This window comes from Candida orthopsilosis (genome assembly GCF_000315875.1).
Source record: "Candida orthopsilosis Co 90-125, chromosome 5 draft sequence".
In the NCBI taxonomy this organism is placed as follows: domain Eukaryota; kingdom Fungi; phylum Ascomycota; class Pichiomycetes; order Serinales; family Debaryomycetaceae; genus Lodderomyces; species Lodderomyces orthopsilosis.
Genome location: NC_018298.1, coordinates 188,016 through 215,341, shown reverse-complemented (window position 1 = coordinate 215,341; position 27,326 = coordinate 188,016). Strand labels below are relative to the sequence as shown.

At 37.7% G+C, this 27,326-nt stretch overlaps 15 protein-coding genes across 15 annotated transcripts; 4 read left to right on the top strand and 11 right to left on the bottom strand. All coding sequences in view use genetic code 12, as the record gives it.

Moving 5' to 3' along the window:
- Positions 1-59: 59 nt before the first annotated feature.
- CORT_0E01080 (Nmt1 Myristoyl-CoA:protein N-myristoyltransferase) lies at positions 60-1,358 on the bottom strand (the record flags this gene model as incomplete). Its single annotated transcript, XM_003869781.1, has 1 exon — positions 60-1,358. The coding sequence occupies one exon, from the start codon at positions 1,356-1,358 to the stop codon at positions 60-62; it is 1,299 nt and encodes a 432-aa protein (XP_003869830.1).
- A 311-nt stretch (positions 1,359-1,669) lies between these two features.
- CORT_0E01070 (hypothetical protein) lies at positions 1,670-2,593 on the top strand (the record flags this gene model as incomplete). The annotated part of the gene is made up of 1 exon (XM_003869780.1): positions 1,670-2,593. One exon carries the CDS (start codon positions 1,670-1,672, stop codon positions 2,591-2,593), a length of 924 nt encoding a protein of 307 aa, XP_003869829.1.
- Positions 2,594-2,831: 238 nt separating this feature from the next.
- Positions 2,832-3,938, top strand: CORT_0E01060 (Hrt3 protein; the record flags this gene model as incomplete). Its single annotated transcript, XM_003869779.1, has 1 exon — positions 2,832-3,938. One exon carries the CDS (start codon positions 2,832-2,834, stop codon positions 3,936-3,938), a length of 1,107 nt encoding a protein of 368 aa, XP_003869828.1.
- A 142-nt stretch (positions 3,939-4,080) lies between these two features.
- On the top strand, positions 4,081-6,447 carry CORT_0E01050 (Nip1 translation initiation factor; the record flags this gene model as incomplete). Its single annotated transcript, XM_003869778.1, has 1 exon — positions 4,081-6,447. One exon carries the CDS (start codon positions 4,081-4,083, stop codon positions 6,445-6,447), a length of 2,367 nt encoding a protein of 788 aa, XP_003869827.1.
- Positions 6,448-6,576: 129 nt separating this feature from the next.
- CORT_0E01040 (Ncs6 protein) lies at positions 6,577-7,662 on the top strand (the record flags this gene model as incomplete). Its single annotated transcript, XM_003869777.1, has 1 exon — positions 6,577-7,662. The coding sequence occupies one exon, from the start codon at positions 6,577-6,579 to the stop codon at positions 7,660-7,662; it is 1,086 nt and encodes a 361-aa protein (XP_003869826.1).
- Positions 7,663-7,689: 27 nt separating this feature from the next.
- CORT_0E01030 (Ymr226c protein) lies at positions 7,690-8,493 on the bottom strand (the record flags this gene model as incomplete). Its single annotated transcript, XM_003869776.1, has 1 exon — positions 7,690-8,493. One exon carries the CDS (start codon positions 8,491-8,493, stop codon positions 7,690-7,692), a length of 804 nt encoding a protein of 267 aa, XP_003869825.1.
- Positions 8,494-8,776: 283 nt separating this feature from the next.
- On the bottom strand, positions 8,777-9,295 carry CORT_0E01020 (Rpl20b predicted ribosomal protein L20; the record flags this gene model as incomplete). The annotated part of the gene is made up of 1 exon (XM_003869775.1): positions 8,777-9,295. One exon carries the CDS (start codon positions 9,293-9,295, stop codon positions 8,777-8,779), a length of 519 nt encoding a protein of 172 aa, XP_003869824.1.
- A 564-nt stretch (positions 9,296-9,859) lies between these two features.
- On the bottom strand, positions 9,860-10,765 carry CORT_0E01010 (Erg251 C-4 sterol methyl oxidase; the record flags this gene model as incomplete). Its single annotated transcript, XM_003869774.1, has 1 exon — positions 9,860-10,765. One exon carries the CDS (start codon positions 10,763-10,765, stop codon positions 9,860-9,862), a length of 906 nt encoding a protein of 301 aa, XP_003869823.1.
- Positions 10,766-11,159: 394 nt separating this feature from the next.
- CORT_0E01000 (hypothetical protein) lies at positions 11,160-11,819 on the bottom strand (the record flags this gene model as incomplete). The annotated part of the gene is made up of 1 exon (XM_003869773.1): positions 11,160-11,819. The coding sequence occupies one exon, from the start codon at positions 11,817-11,819 to the stop codon at positions 11,160-11,162; it is 660 nt and encodes a 219-aa protein (XP_003869822.1).
- A 153-nt stretch (positions 11,820-11,972) lies between these two features.
- Positions 11,973-15,872, bottom strand: CORT_0E00990 (hypothetical protein; the record flags this gene model as incomplete). Its single annotated transcript, XM_003869772.1, has 1 exon — positions 11,973-15,872. The coding sequence occupies one exon, from the start codon at positions 15,870-15,872 to the stop codon at positions 11,973-11,975; it is 3,900 nt and encodes a 1,299-aa protein (XP_003869821.1).
- Positions 15,873-16,298: 426 nt separating this feature from the next.
- CORT_0E00980 (Bem1 protein) lies at positions 16,299-17,993 on the bottom strand (the record flags this gene model as incomplete). The annotated part of the gene is made up of 1 exon (XM_003869771.1): positions 16,299-17,993. The coding sequence occupies one exon, from the start codon at positions 17,991-17,993 to the stop codon at positions 16,299-16,301; it is 1,695 nt and encodes a 564-aa protein (XP_003869820.1).
- Positions 17,994-19,342: 1,349 nt separating this feature from the next.
- Positions 19,343-20,298, bottom strand: CORT_0E00970 (Hap3 protein; the record flags this gene model as incomplete). Its single annotated transcript, XM_003869770.1, has 2 exons — positions 19,343-20,145; positions 20,202-20,298. The coding sequence occupies 2 exons, from the start codon at positions 20,296-20,298 to the stop codon at positions 19,343-19,345; spliced, it is 900 nt and encodes a 299-aa protein (XP_003869819.1).
- A 279-nt stretch (positions 20,299-20,577) lies between these two features.
- On the bottom strand, positions 20,578-23,934 carry CORT_0E00960 (Zcf27 transcription factor; the record flags this gene model as incomplete). Its single annotated transcript, XM_003869769.1, has 1 exon — positions 20,578-23,934. One exon carries the CDS (start codon positions 23,932-23,934, stop codon positions 20,578-20,580), a length of 3,357 nt encoding a protein of 1,118 aa, XP_003869818.1.
- A 1,016-nt stretch (positions 23,935-24,950) lies between these two features.
- CORT_0E00950 (Ilv6 regulatory subunit of acetolacetate synthase) lies at positions 24,951-25,841 on the bottom strand (the record flags this gene model as incomplete). Its single annotated transcript, XM_003869768.1, has 1 exon — positions 24,951-25,841. The coding sequence occupies one exon, from the start codon at positions 25,839-25,841 to the stop codon at positions 24,951-24,953; it is 891 nt and encodes a 296-aa protein (XP_003869817.1).
- A 779-nt stretch (positions 25,842-26,620) lies between these two features.
- CORT_0E00940 (Pga53 protein) lies at positions 26,621-26,998 on the bottom strand (the record flags this gene model as incomplete). Its single annotated transcript, XM_003869767.1, has 1 exon — positions 26,621-26,998. The coding sequence occupies one exon, from the start codon at positions 26,996-26,998 to the stop codon at positions 26,621-26,623; it is 378 nt and encodes a 125-aa protein (XP_003869816.1).
- Between the last annotated feature and the right edge of the window lie 328 nt (positions 26,999-27,326).

Genomic DNA, 27,326 nt, shown 5'->3' with positions numbered 1-27,326 from the left:
AGTGGCTCAACCCAAATCAATCCTCAATACGGGAAATTTGGCCTACTCTTTTATTTCCTCTACAAAAGAATTACCCCTATACCACTTGTTTGGTTCTCCACAACCTGTTTGGTCTCCTTGTCAATGCCACCATTCATTGGGAAAGTTCTATAATTAAACAAATAGTAGTTCAAGAAGCCATCACCACTACCGAACTTACAAGGTTTCAAAAAGTAGGTATTGTCTTGACAAGTGAGACAATTGAAGACATCGGCACTAAACAGCTTGGCTGTGATCAACGCATCGTTCATCAAGTCTGTTAACCTAGTTTTATAGTCATCGTTAGCATCTGTAGCATAGTAAAACAAGTAAGCAACACCCAATTCATCATGTAATTTATTTTCCAAAACAGTGAATGGAAGGAGGTAATATGAGAAGAAATCAGTTATTTTACCCTCCTTCTCCACTACATAGGATTTGATAACACTCTCCTCGCCCAACATCCAATGTTTGAACTCCTCTTCGGTAAAATCCTGTACAATGTCAAATCTTTCTTGGTACTCATTCAATAACTTCAAAGTACTAGGTACATCTGCTTCCGTCATCTTCCTTAAACCTGGCAATTTAGTAGCATTGGGTAATGCGTAGTGAGAAATCATACTAGCCTTTGTTTTATCTGCTGGCAAGTGACTGAAACCAACGTCGTGCAATTTTGGCCAGTTAAGAGGGCGGTGTTGATAACGACAAGTGGCAAGTGGAGTGGGCAAAATAGCACCACCTGTGTACAAAGCTTGCCAAATGTTTTCCTTATTCACTCTTCTGGTTATCTCCTTGATCAAGATCGGTGCAAGCCTTTTATTTCTCAACTTCTTGTGTATACACAAGAAATTTATCTCGACACCATCCATAGACTTGTTTGATTTGTTCAATTTGATAGTGACCGGAGTTGCGGCAATGAAAGCAATCAACCTGTTGCTCGTCTTTACTCTGACCCCAGCATACCACTCCTTCTTCCAACCTGGAGGTTTCAATGCCCACTTAAAGAAATCACGAGTATATTTGAATCTAAAAGTGGCATCCGTGTCTTCGACATAATTCTCATACAACAAATCGTAAAGCTCATTAATCTGTTTATCATCGTCAATATCAACAGTGCTCCATTCAAAATCTGCAAGCAATGGTAATGGCTTGTCTGAAACGTCTGCTGGAGTCTTTGGTGCATCAATTGGACCTTCTTTTTCAATAGGTTCATCCAATTTTGGGACTGGTTGACTATTCCAAAAAAGATGGTCCTTCATTTTCTTCTCTTGTGAAGCGGACAATGTCTCGCCAACGGCGAGCATATTGAGAAGGTCCTGAATTGACTTCTTGTCTGACATTGATGCTCTGTGTTTCGACAGTGGTGGGTATAGGTGGTGCAAAATTTGTGAGAACAGACGAAAAAAATATCACAGCGAGAGATTTTTCAATAACCTCACACAATAATGTATAGTGGTGCTTATGGGGATTATTCAAAGCTATCATACAGCTAACTACAATCAAGGTGTTAGTAGAAACTTTATTAACTGCATTAATAGCTAACAAATTAAGCAACAGCAAGTTTGGTTTATTGACTTCGGCCACATCTACATAGAGGAGTTTTATCATCTTGAAATCTAAGTCCTTCAGAAAGACTCCTCCCATTCAAAAAATGGTTCAATCCAACAAATGGGACAAGAAAGCGAAATTTCAATATATGAAGAAACATGGTATTTTGCCTGCACCTTCCGAAAATACTTTCCTGACTCCCAAATGGAGCAGCAAAAAGAAAAAAGAGAGGAAACCAACAATTCAATTGACTGATTCAGATGATGAATGGGACTCAGAAGTAGACGAAGCATTAATAAACCATTTCTACCCTGAGTTAAATTCCAGTGATGAATTGACCCTACAGCAGAAAGTCAAACTCAAGCAGCAAATCTTAAACGATTTGAAAGAAAAGGAAGAGCTGTATGAAACCTTGGAAGGTTCGCCAGAGGAGCAAAATCTGGATGGACAATTCAACCTAGGTGAACTAATAAGTAGTATTGATAGGAAACCAAAGAAGAAAATGTTGAAAGCCCGTTTTTCAGATAACCTTCTAGAAGAATACGGTTTGGAAAGCTATCAAACTAACGATAAAGAGTATAAACTTGCCGGGCGCAAGAAGGGGCTTTCTGATTTAAAGGATGACTTTATTATTGGTCGGCACGAAAGCGCCACATCAGCACGAAAGCTTACGGAAGAGGAAATTGTTATTGAGAATGAGAGAAAGAAGAAGATTGAGCAACAGAAGTTTTACAATGAAGTTAAAAAGAAATTTGGAGATGAAACTAATCAACTGAAGGTTGTTGATATCAATAACTTCAAAGGGGACGAGGACCAGTTGCATAGGTTGAATGAGAGAATAGGAAAGAAGAAAGTGGAAGATACATTGGATGACGATCTAGAAGAACTTCTAAATTTAAAACTCACAGAATCAAATGATGAAGCACCCCAAAAGTCTACTTTCACCCCTTCTGGACTACCAAAGAGAGCACCTGTGAAGCTGACTGGTGTCAATGATGTAGACTTTCTAGATGCATTACTAAAATAGTAACTTTTTTAACTAATTGCACTTGTTAAATTCATTTAAATCTGACTGCAAATGTAATGCCGATGGGCAACCTCTTACTGTGAGATTTACTATTTTGAGTTGCATTTATATCATGATTTTCTAAACGTTTTGCGATCTTCTTTTTCGTAGTAGAAAAATAACATATGAGCGCGTGTTTGCAACAAAAAATTGTTCCACAGTTTCAGCACTTCTTAAACACCACTAGTATTCGAATGCGATGCCAACTACCAACGATGAAGCCATATTATTGTTCGAAAAAGCCACATACCTAGAAGAGCAGGGCCGTATGAGCGACGCTGTTGATATATACCGAAAAGCTTTCAAGTTGAATAGCAACATCGACCTTATTTATCGATCAACATACTCAAATAAGCATCTCTCCAAAGATAAGGGCAAGAATGCTTTGGTTAGGGTGGATGATAAGACAGTCTCTAAGATTAATGTGGATGAACTAATAGATAGCTTTAGTGATGTACATTTACAAGACCCACTGGAACATTCTGGCGATGCTCCATCAATCCTTCTTTATTTGCCACGGGATATATGGTGTCATATATTTGAGGTTTTAATCCAAAGAACCCCAGAATCTTGGTTTAATATGTCTATTACGTGCAAGATGATGGCACATATAGGCTTTGGAAACAATACATACAAATTTCTATGCAATCTCATCTATCCGAAACAAGTTTATGAGGAAAATGAAACGTATCAATCGCGACTAGTCTCTGAAGAGGAGCTACCCATACCACCGGACCAGTTACTCATTTTACCACATTACAAAAGTTGGAAGAATATGCTTCACGAGCGAAGTTTTATAAAATATGGTGGTTGTTACATCAGTGTTGTTAATTACTACAGCGAAGGTGCAAGGGGCGAGAATTCATTGTCTTGGAATAACCCGGTGCGAATGATTACGTATTATCGTTATCTACGATTCTACCCAGATGGTACCGTAGCAAAGATGCTCTCTGCACTTCCTCCAGATCGGGTTGTACCGTGGTTCCTGAAAGAACGACAATTTATACCTAATGCCGAGCAAAATGAGGCAACAAAGATTTACCTAGGGAAATTTACAATCAACTCTTCGGGTGAAGTGCACATTCAAATAGAAAACGGGTCGACAAGTTATCTAACTTTCCAATACTACTTTCAAATAAGATCATTGGGTCAATTCAAACATGGAAAATTAAACTGGACAAAATATTACGCAGTAAGGAAAGCAACTAGTCCTGAAGATGATAGAGTTGGTGAAGTCATGGAATATTCAATTCGAAATGAAAAACCCTTTAAATTTCTGAGAGTAAAGAGTTATAGCATAGCATAGACTAATATAGACAATTCTCAAATTTTGCAATTCGTGTCTGACACGACTTTTCTTTTTTAATGAGAAAAATTTTTTGATCTCTTTTTTTTTTTCATCATTGACCAAATAACCTGTTACAACAATCATTCAAAGGTCAATAGATATGTCGAGGTTCTTTGTATCGGGATATAGTTCAGAGTCATCTTCTGAAGAGGAGGATTTGGTGAGTAGTTCTGAGGAAGAGTTGTTATCTTCTTCTGCTGAACAATCCGAGGATGACTTTTTTGATGATGATGAGGAAAGTAGTTCAGATGATGAGGATGGGCGTCCAACTGGACCGGCTTACTTTTTGAAAAAATCCTTTTTGAAAGGTGATGAATCGGAATCTGAAAGTGATGACGAGGGAAGGAAAGTGGTTAAGAGTGCCAAAGATAAATTATTGGATGATATGAAAGCATCAATTGAGATTATTAATGTCAACAAAAGAGGTAACAATTGGATCACCGTATTGAGTGAGTTTGAAAAATTGGGTAGATTTTTGAACAGAGCTAATCAGCAAAGATTTGGAACTCCAAAGTTTTACATTAAATTATTGTCAAGTTTGGATGACTCAATTACGGAGACTGCAAACAACGAAAGGGATGACAAGACAATGAAAGCAGATGAAGCAAGAGCTTTTAACACTTTGAGACAAAGAGTTAAGAAACAAATCAAGGAGTTTCAAGTGTATTTCGACTTGTACAAAGATGTTCCAGAAAACTTTGATAATGAAGACGAGCCTTTAGATATGGCCACCAGAGTTGAAGAAAAACAAGACGAAGGTAAGAAGTTGAGTCCAGTTTTCCAAACCTTGAAGCAAATCAGTGAGAGTAGGGGTAAGAAGAATATTGACAGAACTGAGCAAATCTCAAGCTTGGAAAGTTTGATTACTGATAAATTGAGCACATTTGAGCTTATTTCAATTTACCAAATGTTGTTATCTATCAGGTTTGATGCTTCATCTACCCAGTTTATGCCAATTCAAGATTGGCAGAAAAACTGTGAAGATATACATAAGTTGTTGGATATTTTATTTGCATCAAAGGAGTATCAAGTTAGTGAAACCGGTCAAACAACTGACGAGATTGACATAGAACCAACCCCAGTCAATGGAGTCAAAGTTATCTTTGGGTCAATTACATCATTGATTGACAGATTGGATGATGAATTTACCAAGTCTTTGCAAAACACAGACCCCCACTCTTTGGATTACATTGAGAGATTGAAGGATGAAAGTAGGATCTATAATTTGATTGTCAGAGGTCAATCTTATATTGAATCCATCAATCCTTCACTTGATAGCGAGCAATTGGCTAGGATTGTTTTGAGAAGATTAGAACATATTTACTACAAACCAACTCAATTGATTCAAGGAAACGAAGTTGAGACTAAGATTGGTAAAGGTGATGCAAATGAAATAATCGATTCATTAAGTGAATTTTTGCAAAAGAGTGCCAATAAGCTTTATGCACAACTTGCGATGCTTTATTCCATATACTATTATGCTGTTAACAACAACTACAACAAAGCCAGAGAGCTTTTTTTCGCATCTCAAATTTACAAAAGCATAAATTCTGCTGAATCAACATTACAAGTTCAATATAACAGAGCTTTAGTTCAATTGGGATTGAGTGCTTTTAGAGTTGGTGCTATTGAAGAATCTCACAAAATCTTGACTGAAATTATCAACTCACAAAGATCAAAAGAATTGCTTGGGCAAGGTTTCAGCACCAAATTCCCTAGTCAAGCTACTGTTGCCGAAAAACAAAAGTTGTTGCCATTCCACCAACATATCAACTTAGAATTGTTGGAGTGTGTTTACATGACATGCTCTTTGTTAATCGAAATACCTGCTTTGGCTGCTGCTTCAACAACAAAAGACAAGCGTAAAAACTCATCAGTTAAATCATTCAAAAGTAAGCTTGAGTTCCACGATAGACAATTCTTTACCGGACCTCCTGAAAGTATCAAGGATCACATTGTGCATGCTTCACTTGCTTTACAAAAGGGTAATTGGTCAAAAGCTTATGACTTGTTGGCGTCAATAAAAATTTGGAGGTTGTTTCCTGACACTGAGGACTTATTGGCAATGATGAGGAACCAACTTCAAATTGAAGGTTTGAGAACCTACATCTTCACTTACAAATCAGTGTACAGCAAATTGTCTATTGCTAAATTGAGCACAATTTTTGCTTTACCTGAAGAAAAGATTACCGAGATTGTCACCAAGATGGGTGAGCTAGTTGAACACGGTTACATCAACTTTTCAACTGCAGCAAACAGATCCAAGTTGCAAGAATTAGCCATATTGATGAATGAAAAAATACAGTTGCTTACAGACAAGAATGAAAAGACATCTGCCAGTGGTCATGGTAAGAAACAACAGCCTCAACAAACCACTCAACAACCTCAACAAACTCAACCAGAGGAAAACAGGTTCAGAATTGCTAACGTTAATATCAACAACGATGAGTTTCAAATAACTGCATAAGGTGTATAGAATAATGTAAGAATCATACATGAATACTTTCGCTTCTTATCTAATCAGTTGTAAAAGAAATGCACGATGAGACAAAAATATATTTTGAAAAATTTTATTATGTAAATCAACTCCACAACGATGACTGTTACGCCACCAAAGAAACTCAAAGTCGCGTCTTTATGTGAACTATGTCACTCGAGAAAGGCGGTCATGAAAAGACCAAAGAACTTGATGAAGCTTTGTAAAGAGTGTTTTTATAACGTGTTTGAAACTGAGATCCACAACACCATAACATCAAATAATTTATTCCAGCCAGGTGAAAAAGTGGCAATAGGAGCTTCAGGAGGTAAAGACTCAACTGTTTTGGCATCTATACTCAAGACTTTGAATGAAAGATACAACTATGGTTTAACCCTTGTGCTTCTTTCTATCGACGAGGGGATCAAAGGTTATCGTGATGACTCTCTAGCAACTGTGAAGCGAAATCAACAACAATATGAGATGGAATTAGAAATTGTATCGTATAAAGACTTGTACAACTGGACCATGGATGAGGTTGTGGGCTGCGCAGGTATTAGATCTTCATGTACATATTGTGGTGTTCTTCGGCGTCAAGCATTGGATCGTGGTGCGGCAAAATTAGGAATAAGCCATGTTGTCACTGGTCACAACGCCGATGACATGGCTGAAACTGTCTTGATGAACTTGTTGAGGGGGGATGCTAATCGTTTAGAAGGAAGTACAAGAATAATGACACAGTCTGCTGAATCACCGATAAAGAGATCAAAGCCATTCAAATACACATACCAGAAAGAGATTGTATTGTATGCACATTATAAAAAGTTAGACTATTTCTCAACAGAGTGTTCATATGCACCGGAAGCATTTAGAGGAACTGCAAGGGAACTTTTGAAAGGATTGGAGAGTATACGACCTTCATGTATCATGGATATCATTTACAGTGGAGAACATCTTGTTTTGTCCAAGAAAAAGAAACAGACTGCTAAGTACAAAAACAAAAAGGCAGAGGAAGTTGAAGTCAATTCTGATGGGTCAGTGTCTACAAATAGATGTATCAAGTGTGGATACTTATCGTCAAATAAGATTTGTAAAGCATGTACTTTACTTCAAGGATTAGAAATGAGCCGACCCAAGTTGGCCGTTGACAGTGAAGTAGATGGAGCTGCCAAGTTGACTAAGACATTAGAAGCACTTAGCTTTTAATGCTGTATATTTATAAAATATAAATACCTACTCATCTCTATAAATGTGGAAAGGAGAGGCTTGACCGTTTGGAAAAACCAATGTTTCAGCAACGACCAAATTTTCTCTTCTGGTTAATGTAAATGCAATCACTTCTGCAATATCTTCAGCCGTAAGTGGCTCTGTTCCCTTGTAAACACTATCAGCTTTTGAGTCATCACCTCTGAAACGAACATTTGAAAATTCAGTTTTGACAGCACCAGGACTAATCAAGATGCTTCTAATCTTGGTTGAAATCAACTCTTTACGAAGCGCATCCATAAAGAAACGAACGCTTGCTTTACAAGCATTGTAAATGGATCCTCCTTCGTAAGCAACCAAGCCGGCAATACTACCAATCGATACAATGCTACCTGAGTCTTTCTTTTTCATGATTGGCAAAACTGTTTGTGTTAATGTGATGAGTCCTAATACATTGGTTTGAAACATTGTGACTACATCATTCAAAGCGACTTCGCCGACCGGCTCTTTACCCAAAGCTAATCCAGCATTGTTCACCAAAATATCAATATCAGCAAACTCTTGGGGCAAGCTGGAAATGAATGGTTCAATGGTTTCCAATTTAGAAACATCTAACTCCTTGGCTAACACTTTGATACCAGGGTATTCGCTTTCCAACTTCTTTTTCAATTCTTCCAACTTTTCAACTCTCCTTGCGGTTATAATCAATTTGATGTTTGGAGATACCTCAGCCAATTCAACACAGGCAGCTTCACCAATACCCAGGGAACACCCTGTGATAAGAATAGTTTTGTTCGCTAATCTCTCTGCGGCTTTCTTTCCGTAACTCATGGTTTTGGCGTTGTGTAGATTGTGGTGATGGAAAATACTAAAGTTGTCGAGTTATTGTGAACACAATTAAACGATAGCAAGCGCGCTTGTACGGAAAATGAGAAAAACACCGATTGACTTGCAAAATGATTTAAGGTCTAGGAGACCAGAGCATTCAATAGAGATCCTTCACTACAGCTTAGTATTACGTATACAATGCGATTACGTATATTTGTATATACATAAAAGTTTCAAATTAACACGAACCTTAATCTACCCCCTTTTGTCATAAACTTCCAATAATTTAGTAGAAAGTGGATGGCCTGTTGCTGTAGAACAAAGCCTTGGTCTTTTGAACTCTGTGTGGTAATGGGAATTTCAAATCTTTAGCCAAGAATTGTTTAACGTATTGTCTCTTAACATCATCAGCTTTTTGTAATTCAACAACCTTCAAAATGTGAATACTTCTAAATCTAGCTCTGTGTCTAGCAGCCAAATCTTGGTACATGGTTTCAACAGCACCGACTCTGGTGACATCTCTGTATTCCTTGTACATGTTGTGGATACCGGATCTTGATTCGTATCTAATCCAGACACCAAAAGTCTTAACCTTGGTTGGCTTAGCTTCGTTGATGACATTGACTGAAACAATTTCACCAGAGGCTTTCTTGACCTTGTGCAATTTTTGTAAAAAGTACCAATATCTTGACTTAGCAACAACGGTGTTTGGAGCAAAGATTCTCATACGGAACAACTTTGGTTCTGGGGCAGAGTCGGTTGGCAAACGACGACCGATGACTTGATATTCGTTTAATCTTGACATTCTAGAAGATTGTTAGTAAACTAAATGGTTCTTAAAATGTCTGGTGTTCTATGCAATGAGGTGTTGTGAAAATAAAAAGGATTATATGGCCTAACTTTATCCGAAGAGCATCTCCCCTGGGAATGCTTTAACCATATAGTAACTTGATTATGTACTTTCTCATTTTCACTGTATGACCTTCCTCATTGTACTCTCTTTCAAACATACTTTCGTTATCGTTGAATATAGATTATCCAATGTATTCAAACTGAAATTTTTTTTCTTCAGTCTCTGTCTCTTTTGTCTAAAGCAGTGTAAATAATTTTGAATGGTGAGTGAGACAGTGTAGTACAAAATTGGTTTTTGTTAGTTTAAGAACACTTGGTAGCTTAGAAAAATATTGTGAGAGAATTCAGTTAAGGGCTGCAGCCCTAAGAGACAATTTCGTGAGGTGAGATGAGCCGCATTTTTAAACCCATTGTGTATTACATAGGTTATACTCGTCAACAAACTTGGTACGGGCGACTCCATCTTACATGATCTCTATACTTGATACTATTCCAATTATGCCCTATACACTACCGTCTACATATTTTTCTTATAAAGAGCCTCCGATTTTCTGTTTGCTCTGGCCTCTCTTCTTTGTTTAGCCAATTGTCCACATTCAGTACTGAAAAAACGGTCCCAAAAGGTAAACGAACTGGCGTAGTTACCAATAAAATAATGATGGTGTTGATCATGATGTTCAGCACCAGCCCAAAGTGGAAAGAACTTGTTCAAACTCCATGGGAAATCATATCCTGAATGCGAATCCACCGCTTGAAATAATCTCAAAACAATCCAACAGGTTATCGTGAATAAATGAATTGATGGTAACAGATCAGTTTTGGTTGCGGCGTAGGCGTAGAGAATTGGAAATCCAACAGTTCCAACACCCAAAGCTGCCACTTCAGCAGGATGTGCGTATTCGGCTGCAAAACCAAAGGGTGCAGCATATTTATGATGAATCTTGTGGATGTTTTTATAAAACCATCCATAATGGAAAAGTCTATGGAATGTATAGTGCCAAAAGTCTTCACAAATGAAGAAAAACACGATTTGACAAGCTTGAACTTTCCACGATGGGAATGGAACGCCGTAGATGATATTTAGTTGGGCACACAATGGATGAAACAACCAAATTGGTAATGCCTCCACTAAGAAATGTGATTTGAGAACCGCTTTGAAACATTCCCATTGCTGTTGATTAGTGGGTATACTATCAGGTTGAATCTTGTATTTTCTAAAGTAGGGTATTTGATCAATGATGAACCATGGCAAGCATCTACCAAAATACATAATCTCATGAACCAAAAAGAATAGAAGCCCAGTAGCAAGAATATCGTTTCCAATGTATATGTACCAGTCTGCCCATAACCTTTCCACCACATTCAGACCCACCTGGCCTTGTAAAAGACTCGTTGTCGAGTTTGTTGAATGTAAAATATCCATGATGTTGACGGTGTTAGTTTATCAGAAGGATTCTTCTAGCTAACCCTTCATCTTCTTTTTATAGTTTGTTACTGTACCCTCGTGTATTATCTCAAACAAAAAGATCGTATGATTTATAGCTGCAAAATTATTTTTGAAACGCGCGTCAAAACGACAGATAGAGACCGAAGCCTAAACGACGTCGGAAAGGATAATGCGCCACAAAGTTAACAGACCTTGCGTCTATACGAGATGAATTTAAAGTTGAGATTTTCCGATAAACAATAACAAGTAATATGGCGAGCAACAGCTAAATGGAAGGGTGCGGATGAGAGTTGCCTACTGTCAACAATCGCCTGATGTATAAAGAGTGCAAAACTGTAGTAATAATAAAGCTATACAAAGCGGAATCCTCTCACAACTTGCTTTCAAACACCTTGATCAATTCATCTTCACTTGAACCACTGGAAACTGAATTATCAACTATCCCATCAATGGTCACGGTAGGCGTTACGTGGACACCAACAGTTCTTTGATACCTTGTGAAGTACTTCACATCAACAGTTGCTCCATTACCCTCATTTGTCGGCTCACTTCCTTCCTTTATTACTAGCTCAGCCAATAATTTCTCTTTACCAACATGTAAATCAAGCTCTTTGGAAACAACATCGTAAATTTGTTCATAAATCTCATTCCTGTTCAATTTGATATTTGCATTATCGTAAAAATGTTTTTGATTCTCAAATACAACTTTGTTAAAGTTCCAAAAAGATTCATGTTCATCTCCTCTTGGATTTTCACGCAATAATTTAGCATAAGCCAATGCAAATTCTCCCAAGATGATGGAGTTTGGATGCCATGGTTGAAGTGCATTGACAAAGACAAATTGAAATCCATCGGGATGTTTCTTTTGTAAATTGGGTATAACGGTTTTAAATAATTTAAGATATAACTTTGCACTAAAGGGACAAGTGTAATCGAGGTATAGATTGACAATGTGAGGTGCCCTTTTGGCTGTTGATAATGTGTTGAGACCAAGATAGTAGTGGGTTAGTGAGTACTTAGGAGAAATCATAGTTGCTGGGTGAGGCAGAATACGGAGAAGAGGGTTAATTGACTTCTTTTTATGTCTCAACTACAAAGTCTCCTTAAATGTTGCCGCCACACTTTTTTCTGCATAGAACAGCTCTTTTATTACATATTACTACAATATAAATACAACTCTTTTTCATACACCATTAACTTGCATCTTCTTTCTTCGGTTTTTCCTTTTCCTACTCTCATTGGCCTTGTTCTTGTTCTTTTTCTTCTTTGGTACATCCGCTGATTGCAATGGCTGCACGTTTGTGGTATTATCCACCTTTTTCTTGCTGAGATCATTTAGCATTTCTTTGGCAATATCTGACTCCACCTTTGTGATAGCATCTAGTCCTTCTCTTGCTTGAGAATAAACTTCAATGGTTGTATCCTGTTTGTTGGTGTCGCTCAATATTTTCTCACTTGTAGGGTCTGGTGTTCTCTTGTCAACAATACTTGTCCTTCCCTCATTTGCCTTTAGCCGTTTTTTCTTCCTGCTACTCTTCTGACGTTTTCCAGCTACGTCTTCTATCGAGCTGGCAATAGTAGACATATCAAAACTATCATCGGCCTTATTACCATCCCCTGCTTCAACGCTTGATGCATTGCCCTTCGATAATGGCTTAACGAAGGATCCAAATACACCACTCGATTTCTCTGTTGGTGAACGAATCAGCTGGATAGAGCTTTGCTGCTGGGGTTGGTTGTTGTTATGCTCTGCCGAGACATTGGAAAAATACACTTGTGACACTGTTCTTTTAACTTCGGCCACATTTGCGTCACCTATGTTGTCTACATAATCCAAGTCGGACTTCTTTGAAAACGGAGGCTCGTCTTCAGCATTGAGAAGTTCAGCTATAGTCGTCCGTTTAGCTACCTTGTCGACAACAGTAGCAGTTGATTCCAGCAACCTTCTCTCGTTGCTACTTCCACTTGCCTCCAGAATCAGCTCCGCCTCCAGTTTATCAACAGCATCAGTACCGGATACCACCTTCTGCCGACTTGCTTTGGTAAAATTTGGTGAAGTTGCAAATATCCCTTGACTCGGAGCCAGTTGGTGTATATCTTTTGAGACTACTAGTGAAGCATGAGTGTCTGTAGTGTTACGTCCCTCGATTTGTCCATGATCTTTATTAGTGCCACAAGAATTGCGTTCTTTGATTTGGCTATGATCTTCACGGGTGTCGCCTGCGTTGAATTCTTCAACTTGACTATGATCCTCATGGCTGGCTTTTGAAGGTGCATTTTTAAATCTTCTTACCGCCACATTCCTTGACTTATGATGCGTATAAACCCTTTTCAACACCGTCGCATCCTCATCAGGACTAAAATCTTCTTCTGATGAGGAATTTGTCAAGCGAAACATATTTCGTACTCTAGATACTCGTTTGCGTCTTCTTGATTCAAGGTCTCCCCTCTTACGCACGCCATTTCCTTTGTAAACTTTGCTGTTAACTTCATTGGGACGTGAGTTTTCAACAATGCGATGCGTTAAAGATGCTGGTGTTTCATTTGAAGGTGGCAGAATTGAACCACCTTCCTTATTGAAGTGTTCGACTTGGGTCGATGTACTTGCCTCGGGTTTTTCCTGCAAGTCCTGTTGATCATTGGTTGGATTTTCTCTAACCATATCGTCCAATCTCGATGCTTGTTTCTGTATTTCATCAAGGTGTTCTCGAAATAATCTCTCGTCAAACTGAAGGCCATAGTTGTGTGTACTGTGTGTACCAGTTACAATGTTTCTACCCAATGCTACACCCTGTGTTGAAGTTTCAATATCGTCAGAATCTGCTGTACGACGGAGTGCTTTTCGTGGTGATTCAAGAACAAAAAAACTCTTGAAAGAATTTATATCAGCCTCGGCACTGGCAGGGTTTGTTGAGATAGGTTCAATTATATCTTCATCGGTTCTTTTTTGGCTAGTTGGATTATCCCGGTGAAATTTTCGAGACATGTCGTTAATTTTGTCAAGATCATAGTCTTCAAGCATCTCATCTTCCTCTTTGTGGCTTAATCTATCTTGTTCTTTATCACTCAAGCTATGATTATCAATCGGGTGTTCCGTGACACTCACATTGTTAGTTTCTGGCAGCACCTTCGTCCTTTCTTTGCTTCCTTGAGACGTGCATTTGGTTTTGTCTGCAGCTGTATCGTGCGCTTCTAGAATTTGTTGTTGCCTTATCTTCAGCAGTGCAGATTGGTCGGGCTCATCAGAACCTATATCTGAGGACACATGACCTTTAAATTGCTTGTTTATCTCCGAATTATGAGCGTTTTCCGGCATACCTAAAAAGAGGCCCAAACGTGCAGATGAAGTAAGCCCTTGGCCCCGCTCAATTGCGGATCTCCCATTCTCCAAGCCTTGTTCTTTCTGTTCTGCTACATTGAATCTCGAAGCATCAGCACTATTCTCAGGTGGCTGAGTTGATAAATGAGCTGGTATCTGTTTCTTTTGATCAGTAATGAGTAAGAGATCTTGCAGAAGGTTGTCATTTTGCCTATCGATACTCCCAGAAAGTTGATCAAGGTTTTCGCTTGAAGCTAACAAACCTTCTTCGGTTCTATCTTTTTCACAAACAGAGTTTGTGATAGGTTGATTAATCGGATCCTTTGGTGTTCGGGCTTTCTGTAAGCCATTTGAGTTGTTAGAAATCAGTACATCATTGGAAGTTTTAGCTTGCAGTGCTTCATTGGAAGTTTGTGAAGTAGCAGATCCAATGCCTTTAGAACCTGGTTTACGCTTGACTCCATTTGTCTTCAAATTCTTTTCCTTTGCATCTTGCAATGCAGAAGCATCTTTAGCTGCCCTACGAGCCTTATTTAATCTTTTGATTTTTTGCGCCATCGTTAATTTTCGTTTTGATTTTGATTTTGCTTGCTGTTCAACATCTTTAGCGGTATTTGGATCATTATCTTCATCCAGATCAAATATTGACAAGTCTATGAATTCAGGTGTATTATTTGATTTTTTCTGCAGCTCCAGGAGATTACATGTGTTGTTTTGATCGTTTGTTTCACTTTGTCTGTTTTCTTGGTGTTTTGGGGGTTGGAGCATTTCCACTGCTGTGGGGGAGTGAGCTTCCATTTTGACAGTGGGTTCTTTCTCATCCGCTAGTCTTTTATTCGATAAGTAGCCCGATTCCACTTCATTGTCAAACTGACCAGTCAGACTTTGATGCTGGTGGTTTGTCATGGATTGTGTCCCTGTTGGCTTATATCTTTTACTCAGTCCAAGCAATTCTTCTTGGCGCCGTTTGGACAGCTTGGGAGATAAATTGACAGTGGTTTTTGATTCGCTGTTTCCTTCTTCGTTGATTCTCCGTATGATCACATTTGGTGGCTTTTCTCTCACGGATAATAGGTGGTGTAGCTGTTCTTCCATTTTCAGGGCAAATTGTAAAGTTTCCCCTATTATTCCTCGCTGTTGGAAACTTTCTTCTGTGTTGTCAAATGTCTTTTCTGCTTCTTCCTCTTGTGGTTGCATTTGTCCCTTCTCTTGCGTGTTATGGTCATTTGAGTCAGTAAAAGCATCCTGTAGCTTCTTGGAAACAGTTTTATGGTGCAGTAGATCTCCCTTATTGAATAAACTGAGAGTACTGGCTAACGAATAAGTTGGAGACAGGTTTGGTTGATGGTTGCGTGCATCATCTGACGATATTGTCAATGTATTGAGTGCACTATCTGAAAATCCAGACAAGCCTGTAGCTGAAGAATCCTGAGATTCCACCATACTTTCCTTGATTGATAAAGTTCTCCCCGTGTTTTTGGTTGGCTCTGGCATGGCAACATTCCTTGGAGATGTTGCTGGCTGTCGTTTCTTCAAGAGATCAATTGTGGTGGGAGTCTTGTGGACTCTTGGTGAAATTTTCCCACGTAAGCGCCTAAATTTCATAGCTGGGGATTTAGGACCATCAAAAGTTACACTCTCCAACTCTTTTTGGGGAATAGGTTTGTGAAGATGACGTCCAAACTCGGTATTTCCAGATTTTAGTTTTGCTATGTCATCATCTTTTCGTGAAAATGCTTTGTACACAGAACCAAAGAGACCCATTCTGGTTTATCGGACCTGGGCAATTATTACTGCGTTCGATTGATGTGTTTGTTGAGTAGCTTTGGTTCTTGATCCTTTGGAGTCGTTGTTATGATGATTTCTTTTATTTCCCGCCAATGGACACAAAACGAAAATCTTACTCTTCCTAAGCGCGTTTGTGGTCAATGACAATAGAATTAAACTAAAAGAAGCAGTGGAAACTTTGTTAGAGACGTATACAATTCAAGTACATTTGTGATTTTCTGATATTAGTACAAGTATGTCATTTCTTCTATTTAGTCTAATTATGCTAAGCATCCATAATCATGATTGAAGAGTTTAAATTTGACAACACATTGTTCAACAGCAGTACCGACAACAAGCTTATAACAAATTGTCGGATTACTATAGCCAGTGTCTTCTTGATTATGTAAAACATTGTCCCTCTCAAGTTAATAAAATGATCAACTTGCATTTCTCATAAAGCACTTCATGGAACTTCTCGTCATCATCAACTTCAAACTCTTCTAATTTTGCACCGTGTACATTGAAATCAACTTCATGAATGCCATACTCTTTTACAAAGTCCTCGTAATCATTTTTCAAAAATAATCTAATTGAATCAATCGTTTTAGGTTGCGTAAAGTTATGCTGCTGTAGATCATCCAATTCTAACCTATTGTATAATTTTGTTTTTAAGTCTTGAAGTCGTAAATTTGATGGCAATAACAATGCAAATATATCATCTTCATAATAAAATTTTACCTTGACTTTTTGTTGTTGTTTATCTGCATCTAAAAGTAAGTTCCCACTTGAAGATTCTCTTGACTTATAGGATTCATTTGAATGCTCTGATCCTCGAGGCTGAATTCCAAAGTTTGAGTACTGTGACATTCTATCTTGATGCGAGTTTGATTTTTGGCTAATTGGCTTGGAACCTCGACGATTTGGTGCATCTACTTCACGATCAAACCCATTATTCAAAACTTCAAACAAGCGCAATACTTCTTCTGATCGGGAAATATGTGGTGGTAATGCAATCAAATTTGACAAATAAAAGTCTAATTTCTCTCGTCTTAATTTCGATATTGAATCATTAACATTGATCAATGGACCAGGTATAGATGGTATTGTTCTCTTTGAGTTCTCAATCTTGCCTGCCTCGTATGGAAACAACTCTAACAACCGTACCTGTAAATCGTAAAAATCTTGATAGTAACGATAAAGATGCCTTATTTTACCGTTAGATAATTTCGCTGTGATCAAATATTGATATCTTCCATGATCTAATTGGTATGAGTCGACGCTTGCATCAATGATGGAAATCGACACCAATGATGATCTGTTTGAAGTTGATGTTTGACCGTCAAAGAATTGTGATGTTGATGATTGTGGTGGAGCTTTTGTGCTCGAAATATGACCAAGTGGGATAGTTGATGCTTGATATTTTGCAGTTTGATCTTTCCAGTGCTCTACAGTTGGAATTTTAAATCCATTTATGAGGTCAACAACATGATCACGATTTGAAGTGTCAACTGTTGATTCTGATGCAAGTGGATTCAACAAGTCAATGATTTTGACATAAGAGACCGGAACTAGCCCGGGGCCTCCTAGTCTGTTTATGGGCTTGGCTATGAACCATTCATAATCGTGATGAGCACATATGATCAAGTTTTCTCCAGGTGAAACGTCAAGTTCGTCATCTCTTTCTGCTTTGAATTCATATAATGTGACTGCATACAAAGTTTGATTTGGATTCAGTGAGCGAGAGCCAGCACGCAGGTTTGAGCTCTGGTTAGACACAGTCGATGGCCGCGATCTATCAAATACCTCAAAGTAACTTATAGGTACCATTCCTTTGGCATTTGTCATGGGATTCGTTGCTTCAAACCATCCATTTTCCTCGGCTTCCTTATGTCTCGGATCATCAGATACATTCAAAACATGGAAAAATTCTCCAGTATTGAACTTCAATTCTCCAGGACCTTGTGGTTCATAATCGTATAATGCCTTTATAACTTTTTTAGGAGACTGAAGTGCGCTTTCTGAGTCAAGCGTTCGCGAAGAAACTCTTGAAATTGTCCTTTTAGGTGAACTGGAGGAACTAGACAGTCTCTTACTTTTCCTAAACGATTTGATCATGGGGTGTATCTGAGTAGCAATGTCAATAGATTCTGTTTAATGTATCTTCTGAAAGGGGTTTCAATAAATTGTCAGTCAGTGAAAATCAAGAACGAAAAAAAAAAATACAAGATAAATCTGGTTTAGTAGGTTGATTAACGCTGGATCTCCGATTCAAAGTTGGTCGTGAGTGTCTAATGGTTAGCTTAATAGTGCAATAAAGTGAACCGTAACTGAATTGGTCAGGTGGGTGAGGTAGCGTGTGTTGATCTATTTCAAAGTATATTCCTAGTTGATGATAGAATAATGGTTTCTCTTGTTAAATTTTATTTCAAAAAACTGTAACTGTAAATGTAAATGTAATGAAAGTGGATGTGGATAGTTATTTTTTTTCTGCTTGTTCTGTTGAATTGAACTTGGCACCTAGTTTGGATGGAGAAGCGATGCCACACAAGAGAACGAGGTAGAGAGTGTTACAGTGTACACAACAGTGTCTCAAATGCAAGGTACCTTAATTATGCCTACAATACTTTTTCAAAAGTAACTGTCGTTGAACTCAGGTACCATTCTATTAATAGGTCTCTAAGCAAACACTCCTAATTGTAAAAGCGTAGAATTAAAAAAATAGCCACCAGTCGTGTACTTTGTGTTAATAGAATTTGACTCAAAAAGGAAATGCCTTCCAAATCGGTGAAAATTATTAACGCTTTGTTGCACAAGGTCTAATACTTAAAAGGGGGCCACTTTGACAAACCAACTCTTTCTAGCGTTTGGTTACCATATCGAAAGTTTAAACTCGCGTGACGTGTCGGGTTCCTCTTTCTATGGCGCATAGAGTAATACTAGACTTGATATTTTCCAATATACATTTGAGTACTTCCATAAACGCGTTCATAATAGTCCCGTATGTCAATCGATTAGGCTCTTTTGCGTTTTTTCGATATAAAGGTCAGTGAATCTGTAGAGGACCGTCTTAAATGGATGTTGTGTCGCTAGAAGGGCACGATTTGGTCTCAACCTCACTGGGAAAGAATTGTTGCAAGTTATGCTACCACTTCGATCTCTGATGTCTCCTATGTTTAAATACCACAAGCCTCAATTATGAAAGCTAGTTGAATTGAACTTTTAGATATAAGTTACTATTTGAGCCCTATTTTCTATAAAGGGGTTGGTCGATTGTTATCACAGCTACAATATAATATTACAAACTTCCACTCACTTTAGTCTAAGAATATGTTGTTATTGATAAATCATCTAGCTCCACGTCAGACAGTAATGAAAAGTGACACACTGAAGTCTATATTTCATTCAATTGAGAATCTACTCCGGTAATTCCACCCCAATCCAATAAAACCTACAAACAATTCAGTTCAACCCTGATTGTTACCTTGCCCGGTTCTTGAATAACGAGGAGAGCTTCTCAAAATTATTCCGACGTTTTGACCCTGTTGATTGAGTTGCATTTGTAAATCGCTCATGTCGTTCACGTCATATGCTTGCTCTTGAGGGGTATACATCTGATGTGGTTGTGGTTGTGTATGTAGTTGCTGTGGCTGCAGTTGTTGTTGCTGTGGATACGTCTGGGTAAGAAGTGGCTGTTGGTCTTGTTGAATATTTGGGTGATTCAAGTATTGGAAATTCTCTCCACCTGTGTTATCAATACTTTGCTCCTGAAAAAAATCGTCTCCTATGGGGAATGATGTACCAACTACCGAACTGGTTGTTGGTGGAGCTGGATAACTTGGCTCGTGTTCATTTAAATTGCTCTCTTGAAAATAGTCCACAGAAGGGTTGAGCATAGTATCTTCATTATTAAACTCATCGTCATATTCATCTTCCGTTCCTTCTTCCTCCAGGGTTTCTTTTTTCAGTTTCTTCTTCCTCTTATACATTTTCCTTCTTGGTGGCTTGATTAAAGCTTGTTCTTGCTCATACTGTCGATACTTGGCAAGGTATATCTTAAGAGTTTCGGAATAGTTCTCGAATCCTAGAGTATACATTGCCCACAAAATATCTTCTCCGTTTAGTGTTTTGCGTTTTTCCAATTTACATTTATCAGCCGCTTGACTTGTAATGAAGGAAATAAATTCACTTACACATTCTTGTACACATTCTTTTGATTCTTTTGATAATTTGGCCCTTTCAGGAAGCGCTTTTTTCATCACTCTACCAACTAGGTATGAGTTAGTATGAAGGCATTTAAGTTGGCTTTCTTTTCTTTGAACATACCATTTGCAATCGGTAGAAACCGGTCTTGCTCTTTTATTTCGTAGTCACTATTGTGCCAATCTTTATCTATGGGGCTTTCATTCGACTGACTCGTCATTTTCAAACAGAATGTTTTGCTTTCGTAATATAGAGTCTTCTCTGTATTTCTTCACTTTAGAAAGAATTATTTGAACGAAATTTTGCACCAAAATATTTAGCGAGATCGGAGTAGAAAAATGAAAATAATAGCGTAATTGCACATTTTTGAAGAACAATACAAAAAATTAAGGTTATCTAAAAGATCAGTGGAATTTAGTAAAGCCACGAGAAGAAATTGACTTCACATAAATATGTAAATACATTGTGATCGTCTATTCTATATTGGTTCATACTTTATTTACAACTCCGCCAACATTTTGATAATAAACTCTTGATATATACCACAATCTGGCATTTCATCTTTCCAATACTCAAATACAATCTTCAGATGTTCCAAATTAGTAACTATACTCTCCTTCCCAACCACGCTGGAAACCATTTGCACTATTTCTTCAAACGACTTCGCTTGTGTATCACCAGATGCATCCCCTTCACCTCCCATTGATTGCGTCGTCAAGTTTTGCAACTCTTTACTTGAACCTGCAGTGATTATAACTTGTTGAATCTTTTTGAACAAGAGATATTGCATCACACTTCCAATAAACAAGTTACGTATATAATACCAACTTCCAGGATGACGGTGACATGATAATCGAGGAATGTTCAATTTTGGTATCGAGATTAAGTTTTGGAAAAAGATGCGTAATATCTTGGCCCTAGCTGTGGCCATATCATTAATTTTGAAATACTCTTCATCGGACTCTGGAGTAGCATCATCTAAACCACTTTTCGTATATTCAATCAAAGCGGAAAAGTCCTCATCAGGGTACTGTTTTTGATAAAATAATGGAGCATTATTTAAATTGAAGAAATCCAAATCAATATCCAATGAACTTGAAAATTCATTAGAATCAGTGATTGTGTTTGAATCCGATGAAATGGGTGTATCAAATCCAAGGTTGCTTTCAAGTAAAACAGATTGTTGAGATATCGAGTTACTAAACACAGAAGCGGCGGCATTAATCAATTCCAATAATGGAATCTTATCTTCTAAGATCAAATAAACCAATGGACGAAATAAAAGCAACTTTGATGCCAAAACTCTTGTTTTTATGTACATTATTGATTCTGATTGTGCACGAAGTAACAAGTCATCGTCAATCAAAAATTCATCTAAATTGTCAAAAATATCATTATACAATTCCGCGGATTCCTCTCGTGGTTGTTGACTTTGGTCATTCATTCCATTTGATCCGTTATTTTGAGCCCTATCGTACTTCTTCTTTATCCGTTTATGAATATAATCAACATCGACTTCTTGTAAAACGAAATGTCTAATTTCTGGAGTTAAAGAGTTTATAATTCCATTATACTGATTCAAGTATCGGACAAAGTCAGTCCATACTGTTTCAGTGGCAAATCTCTCCAGATCCCAAGCATGGTTCATTGTTGACTCTAATGAGTATAAATCATCAAGCATCTTATTCTCCACTTTTCGCACTGCTATTTCAGTCAAGAAATAATACCATGTGTACTGGTCATCATACTTTTGGGTCAATTTTAAAACAGAACCACTATATTTACCCCGATTTTGATCGGTCAATGGTTCAGGAACTTTGGGGAATAAGGTGGGTGGTGTAAAATGATGTATACCTGAAAGGGAAACAAATGGAGACAATTCAGTATTTAACTCACTTTCAAGTTTTAAACATGTCCAAAAAAGTCGATCAAGCACTTCCTTGTTTTCGCGGTCACTGTTACTAATGCTGTTTGTTTTTTGTAAATAATACATGATGTTCCTGCTGGCACTAACGATGAATTTATGAGCACGCAATGGGTTGTTGTTTTGTAAATGCAATTGACTTTTTAGTAAATAGTACTGAGTTGATCGAATTGTATTTTCCCTCATTACAAAGGGAAACATCTGGATGATAGATTGTGAGTATGCGAGTAGCTTATAGGCAATGAGTGTCCTATTCGAAGTGAATGTAGTTGGAATCCCATCAAAACAATTTGCACCACTTAAACAACCAAGTGATGTTGAAGCTGATTCGTCTAATGAGTTTTTGAATGTAGTCAAATTATTTAAATGCACTGGTATGGCCGACACACCGAGAGCAGAGATAAGCAAAATCAATGGAATAAATTCCACCAAAAGGTTTAGCTTTTCGATTTCCCAATCATTCAACTCAATCTTCGCATCTTGATATACTTGGACAATCAGTCGTGGTAAATCTTCTTTTTCAAACATTTCAAGCACTTTTACAAACGTTAGTTGTGGCATTTTGGATAATAAAAATTGATATAATTCCAAAGCTGTGAAAAATTCACATACATTCAAAATGGGTAATTTCGTATACATGTTGACAAAGAATGAGTTGATTATATTAGTGAAATTACCCATCAACAATTGTTCAGCAATTTTGAAATCATTAAACTTTTCCTCAAATGCGTGAGTCGCTTCATTTTCGCCATGGAGTATAAAATTGTTTCTATCGTAGAGATTGAGTAGCCTTTGCTTGGTATTATCCACTTCATCTTGCGTCACATGCAAGTCTTGCTTGAACATATTCCAATCGATAATTGATGTAACAGACATGTTCCAAATACAATCACCAAACTCCTGCTCTTTGGTTCTCTTGTCAACGCCATTGCCTGCTCCGTTATTAACTGTTTTTGTGGCGCTTTTGTCACTGCTGGTACAAGTACAGCCAGATCCATTCGTTTTTATTTGATTCAAGTCTTTCAATATCACATCCAATTTGGTCAAAATGTTCAATGATGCTGGATCATAACTAGAATAATCATTAAGTTGATCGTCAGTGCTATATTGACAATTTGAATTCCCATTACGAGCACAAGATCCACATAGAGGCCGTACATTGTCACATTTCGTTTTCTTTAATCGACATGTATCACAAGCAGTAACTGCTCTTTTTCTCGGATAAGTGACAGAAGTTCTCGATAACAATTTGGCAACTGATTTCGGTCGTTTCTTGGAAGGTCTTTCCTCAACTGATGACTTTTCTAGTGATGGGCTCTGATGTTTCAGTCTAGTTGAGCTTTGTGAAGGAGATGATGATGATACTGTGGGTGGTGGGGGAACTTGTGATACAGCAGAATGTTGTCCCTGTTCAAACTCTTTCTTCACTGTAGGGGATTGAGATTGAGGTTTAGAAATGGAATTTGTATCTCCCTGGAAGCGAACTGGTCCACAGTTAGTTGCGACAGGTGGTGCAAAGTTTTGTAGAGGCTGTTGTGAGGGAGATTGATACTGGTAATCAACCACCGGTTGATTCGGTTGTAGTTGGGTTGGTGCGTATTGTGAAAATGGAAGGATTTGTTGATACGTGAGTGGATAGTACAACTGCACCCCTGGTAGTAGTGACGGTGGAATTTGTTGTTGCGTTTGTTGGTCATTTCGAGCATTTAACAGATGCGGTAGGGGCAACTGTTGTTGTTGTTGTTGTGATGGTGGTGGTGGCGGTGGTGGTCTGAACTGCTGATTTAGGTACTGTGGCGGTTCAGGCAATGGTTGTGTTTGAAAATAGCCTGTTGGGTACTGTTGCAAATAGAACGCTCCTGGTGGTGGCTGCCGCTGCTGATATTGTGTATTATTTGAGTTGTCTCCTCGATGTGACTCTTGATTCAGCATTATAACCTATTGTAGCGTCTCACTAGAGTTGATATTGGATTTTGGTGAGATCAATTTGATTCAAATGCATATCACCACCTCGACTATTTATTTGTATATCAAACCAGGAGAAAGCAGTTTACCTAGATTATAAGTCTCTTCACAAATTGTTAGATTCTCCCTCAATGTGTTGTAATTTTTGCATTTGTGTACTAAAGTCCATGTATTATAAGATGTATCTGGTCTGTTTCGTCTAAAGGCGGGTAGTTGTAAAAGGATTAATCTTGCATAAAAGTGCAGTGCACACACAGACAGGCAGATAAGTGGGTAGTGTATGTTATTCGTAAGTGTAATATTTTTTAGTTGGAAATTTTCTTTCTAGTGTTACACAAACAGAAACCTTTTCTGCTTCTTCTCGTTTAAAAACACTCGCTACAGAAACAAAGACGAATGTTTTGGTTCCTGGAGGAGTAACAGAAGAATAGTGTTATAAGGTGGATGAAGAGGAATGTTTGAGGTTGGTATGGTCATGGACTACTTAAATAGTATGTACGGTTTTGTATTCCTTGTCGGGAGCAAAATTTCAGTTGGTTCTGTGCTACACAACTGATTAATTGTGTTGCTTTTTTTGTGTGTGTTGTATATATTGCATCCAACGAATACAAATTTAGACAACTTTGCATCTGGTGTCAGGAGCCAAAAAGAGTCGATCACTTAGTTGAAAGTGTAAATATAGCCATTGTTTGCTTACTTTGACAAAGTAACAATAAATCCATAGGAAGTGACATTCCAAAATTAAACAAAAATTTAAGCAAATGGCTTAGGTTTCACCGTAAGAAAATAACAGTCAACTCGTAAATCATATTCAAAGCCAACACATATGCAAGTCACTGTAAACATAGAATTGTTAAATCAGAGGTGTTGTAAAAGGATTTTTCTTGTTTTGAATATTATACAAGTTCAATGTGTATTGTCACTGAAGAATATAAAACTACTCAATCATTTATACAAGAGGTCCTCTCTTATTCATAGTTTCATTAACCTGGTGGTAATTGAGAAGCATCAACAATATCGGAAGCATCTACAGGTACTTCTTCTTCTTCACCACTATTCAATGGAGTTCTAGGTAATGCAATCATACCTGATCTTGCCAATTCCAAAATACCAAATGGTTGCAACAAAGTAACAAATGCAGAAACTCTACTTGGTTTAGCACTCAATTCAACAACAACATTTCTATCGCTTATATCAACAACCCTACCACCAAACTGTTTAGTAATTGTAGTGATATGATCCAAATGCATATGTTTTTGTCTCAACGCTTCACTAGGAGCTAAATTTGATGGATGAAAAGCTGATTCAGTAGCTGACAAATCAGGGATAGATGATGCATCATCAATATGTAATTGATGAGTAGCAATCAATTCTTGAAAATATTCTGGTCCTAATAACGAAACTCTAGCTAAAAGTAATTCACGTTTAATAATTTCAGCATTGGTATAATCCAAAACAGCATATACGGGAACTAAATCTTCAATTTGTCTTCTTGCTTGTTCAACAACTCCATCTTGACCTTTTAATACAATAGTCATACGTGATAAATCTTTAACTTCAGTATTACAAACAACTAATGAATCAATATTGAATCCTCTAGCTGCCAAAGTACCAGAAACACCCGATAAGACACCTGGTTCATTTTGCACCAAACAGTTGAGAACATGTTGTTTTGGTGGGGCTTTTGATGGAACTGGAGTTTCATAAAGAATTGATGATACGGCTGTGTTGGCTGACCAGTTGGGGGTATCAATTGTCGGTAATGGTGGTCGTTTTTGATTACGATGTAATGTCTTGTAAGCTAAAGCTGAAGTAGAGCTTGATGATTTGGCTCTGATTGATTGTCTCAAAAGACTAGATGGTCTTTTGAACATCTTGAGAAACGAATCTGTGTGTAGGGGGATAGAGTTGGATTGGTTGAGGTTATGATGAAAAATTTTGAGATATTGGAGTTGATTTAATATTTTTTTTCTTTGGTGGTGAGTCACTGAGGACAATGCGAGTTAGGAAAATAGGTCGACTGTGTGTAAATTGTCAGTCGAAAGGCTAAAGGAAGAAAAAAGCCACTGGGTCGCATTTGAAACGCACTGGTGCGAACATGGTCGGCCAAAGAAAAAATATGATTCATTTCTTTCGCTCATACGGAAAACGCTACCGGTCGATTGAAAACCGGCGCCTAATCCGGCATCTCCAGTTTGGCATAATCAAAGTTGCAAGAAGCACATACTTTGAGGTGAGATTTATTTTAGAGCTACCCTTTTGAATTGCAAAGATTACAATGTCTTTGAATATACAAATTGATTCTCATTTTTTTGTGACGTCAAGGGGTTTTCTTTATACGCACAACGTGGGGGGGGGGGGGGAGGGTAATTTCATCGAATTCGTATTTCTCGAGAGTCCTTTTTTTTTAGGCTTCTCGGGAAAGAGCCACACATTTACAAGCAGAGATATTCAATAGAGGTATAAACCGTGGCGACCTGCTCTTATAGACAGTCATCCTAGTCTCTGTTTCTTCTCTAATCAAAGTAAATTTATTGTATATTAAAAGAAATTGTCAACTAATTAAATAAAAGTTTTTCTTAGTGTGGGAAAGGAGCTGCATTAGCAAACCCACTTTTTCAAAATGATTCCCTGTTGGATAGCAATTTTAAAATTACAACAACAAACCCAAAGCAACCAACAATGGACCACCTACGCTAGCAGCAACGGCATCAGCACCAGCAGTCTTGGTAATTGAGTGAGTTGAAGTCTTGTGCTTAGTAGAAGTAGATGAGTGCTTCTTTGATGAGTGAGTAGTAGTGGTGGTAGTAGCTGAAGTGACATGAGATGAAGTGGTAGTAGTGACTTTAGTAGACGACTTGGACTTCTTAGCTTCAGCTTCGGAAGAATCTTCTTCTTTCAAATTGACAATTGCTGGGTAACCATATTCAGTATCTTGAATAACCAATTCGTTTTCATTGATCAATCTGACTTGGTCCAAGTTTAAAGCCAAAGTGACGGTAGCGAGAGTGAAAACAGTAGCGAATTTCATAATGTGATGTAGTAATTGATTGTAGTAGAATAAACCTTTTAAAAAGAAGAGGAAATTTCAAGCGCTTATATATAAAGGGGAAAAGGGGACAGTGAAGAGAGATTTGTGATACTTTATATATATATATATATATAATGCCAACTAATTAAAGTGATATATTATTGTTAAAGTATGCTACTATGCATAACAATGCAGAGTATATACTATTGTAATAAATAATAAATATAAGTTTGTATGGGTGACTTGACTGACTCCTTTACTTTACTTTACTTTAGATTGCTATTGTATATATTGTATGTAATAAGATTATTGTGTAATAAGTGGGTAG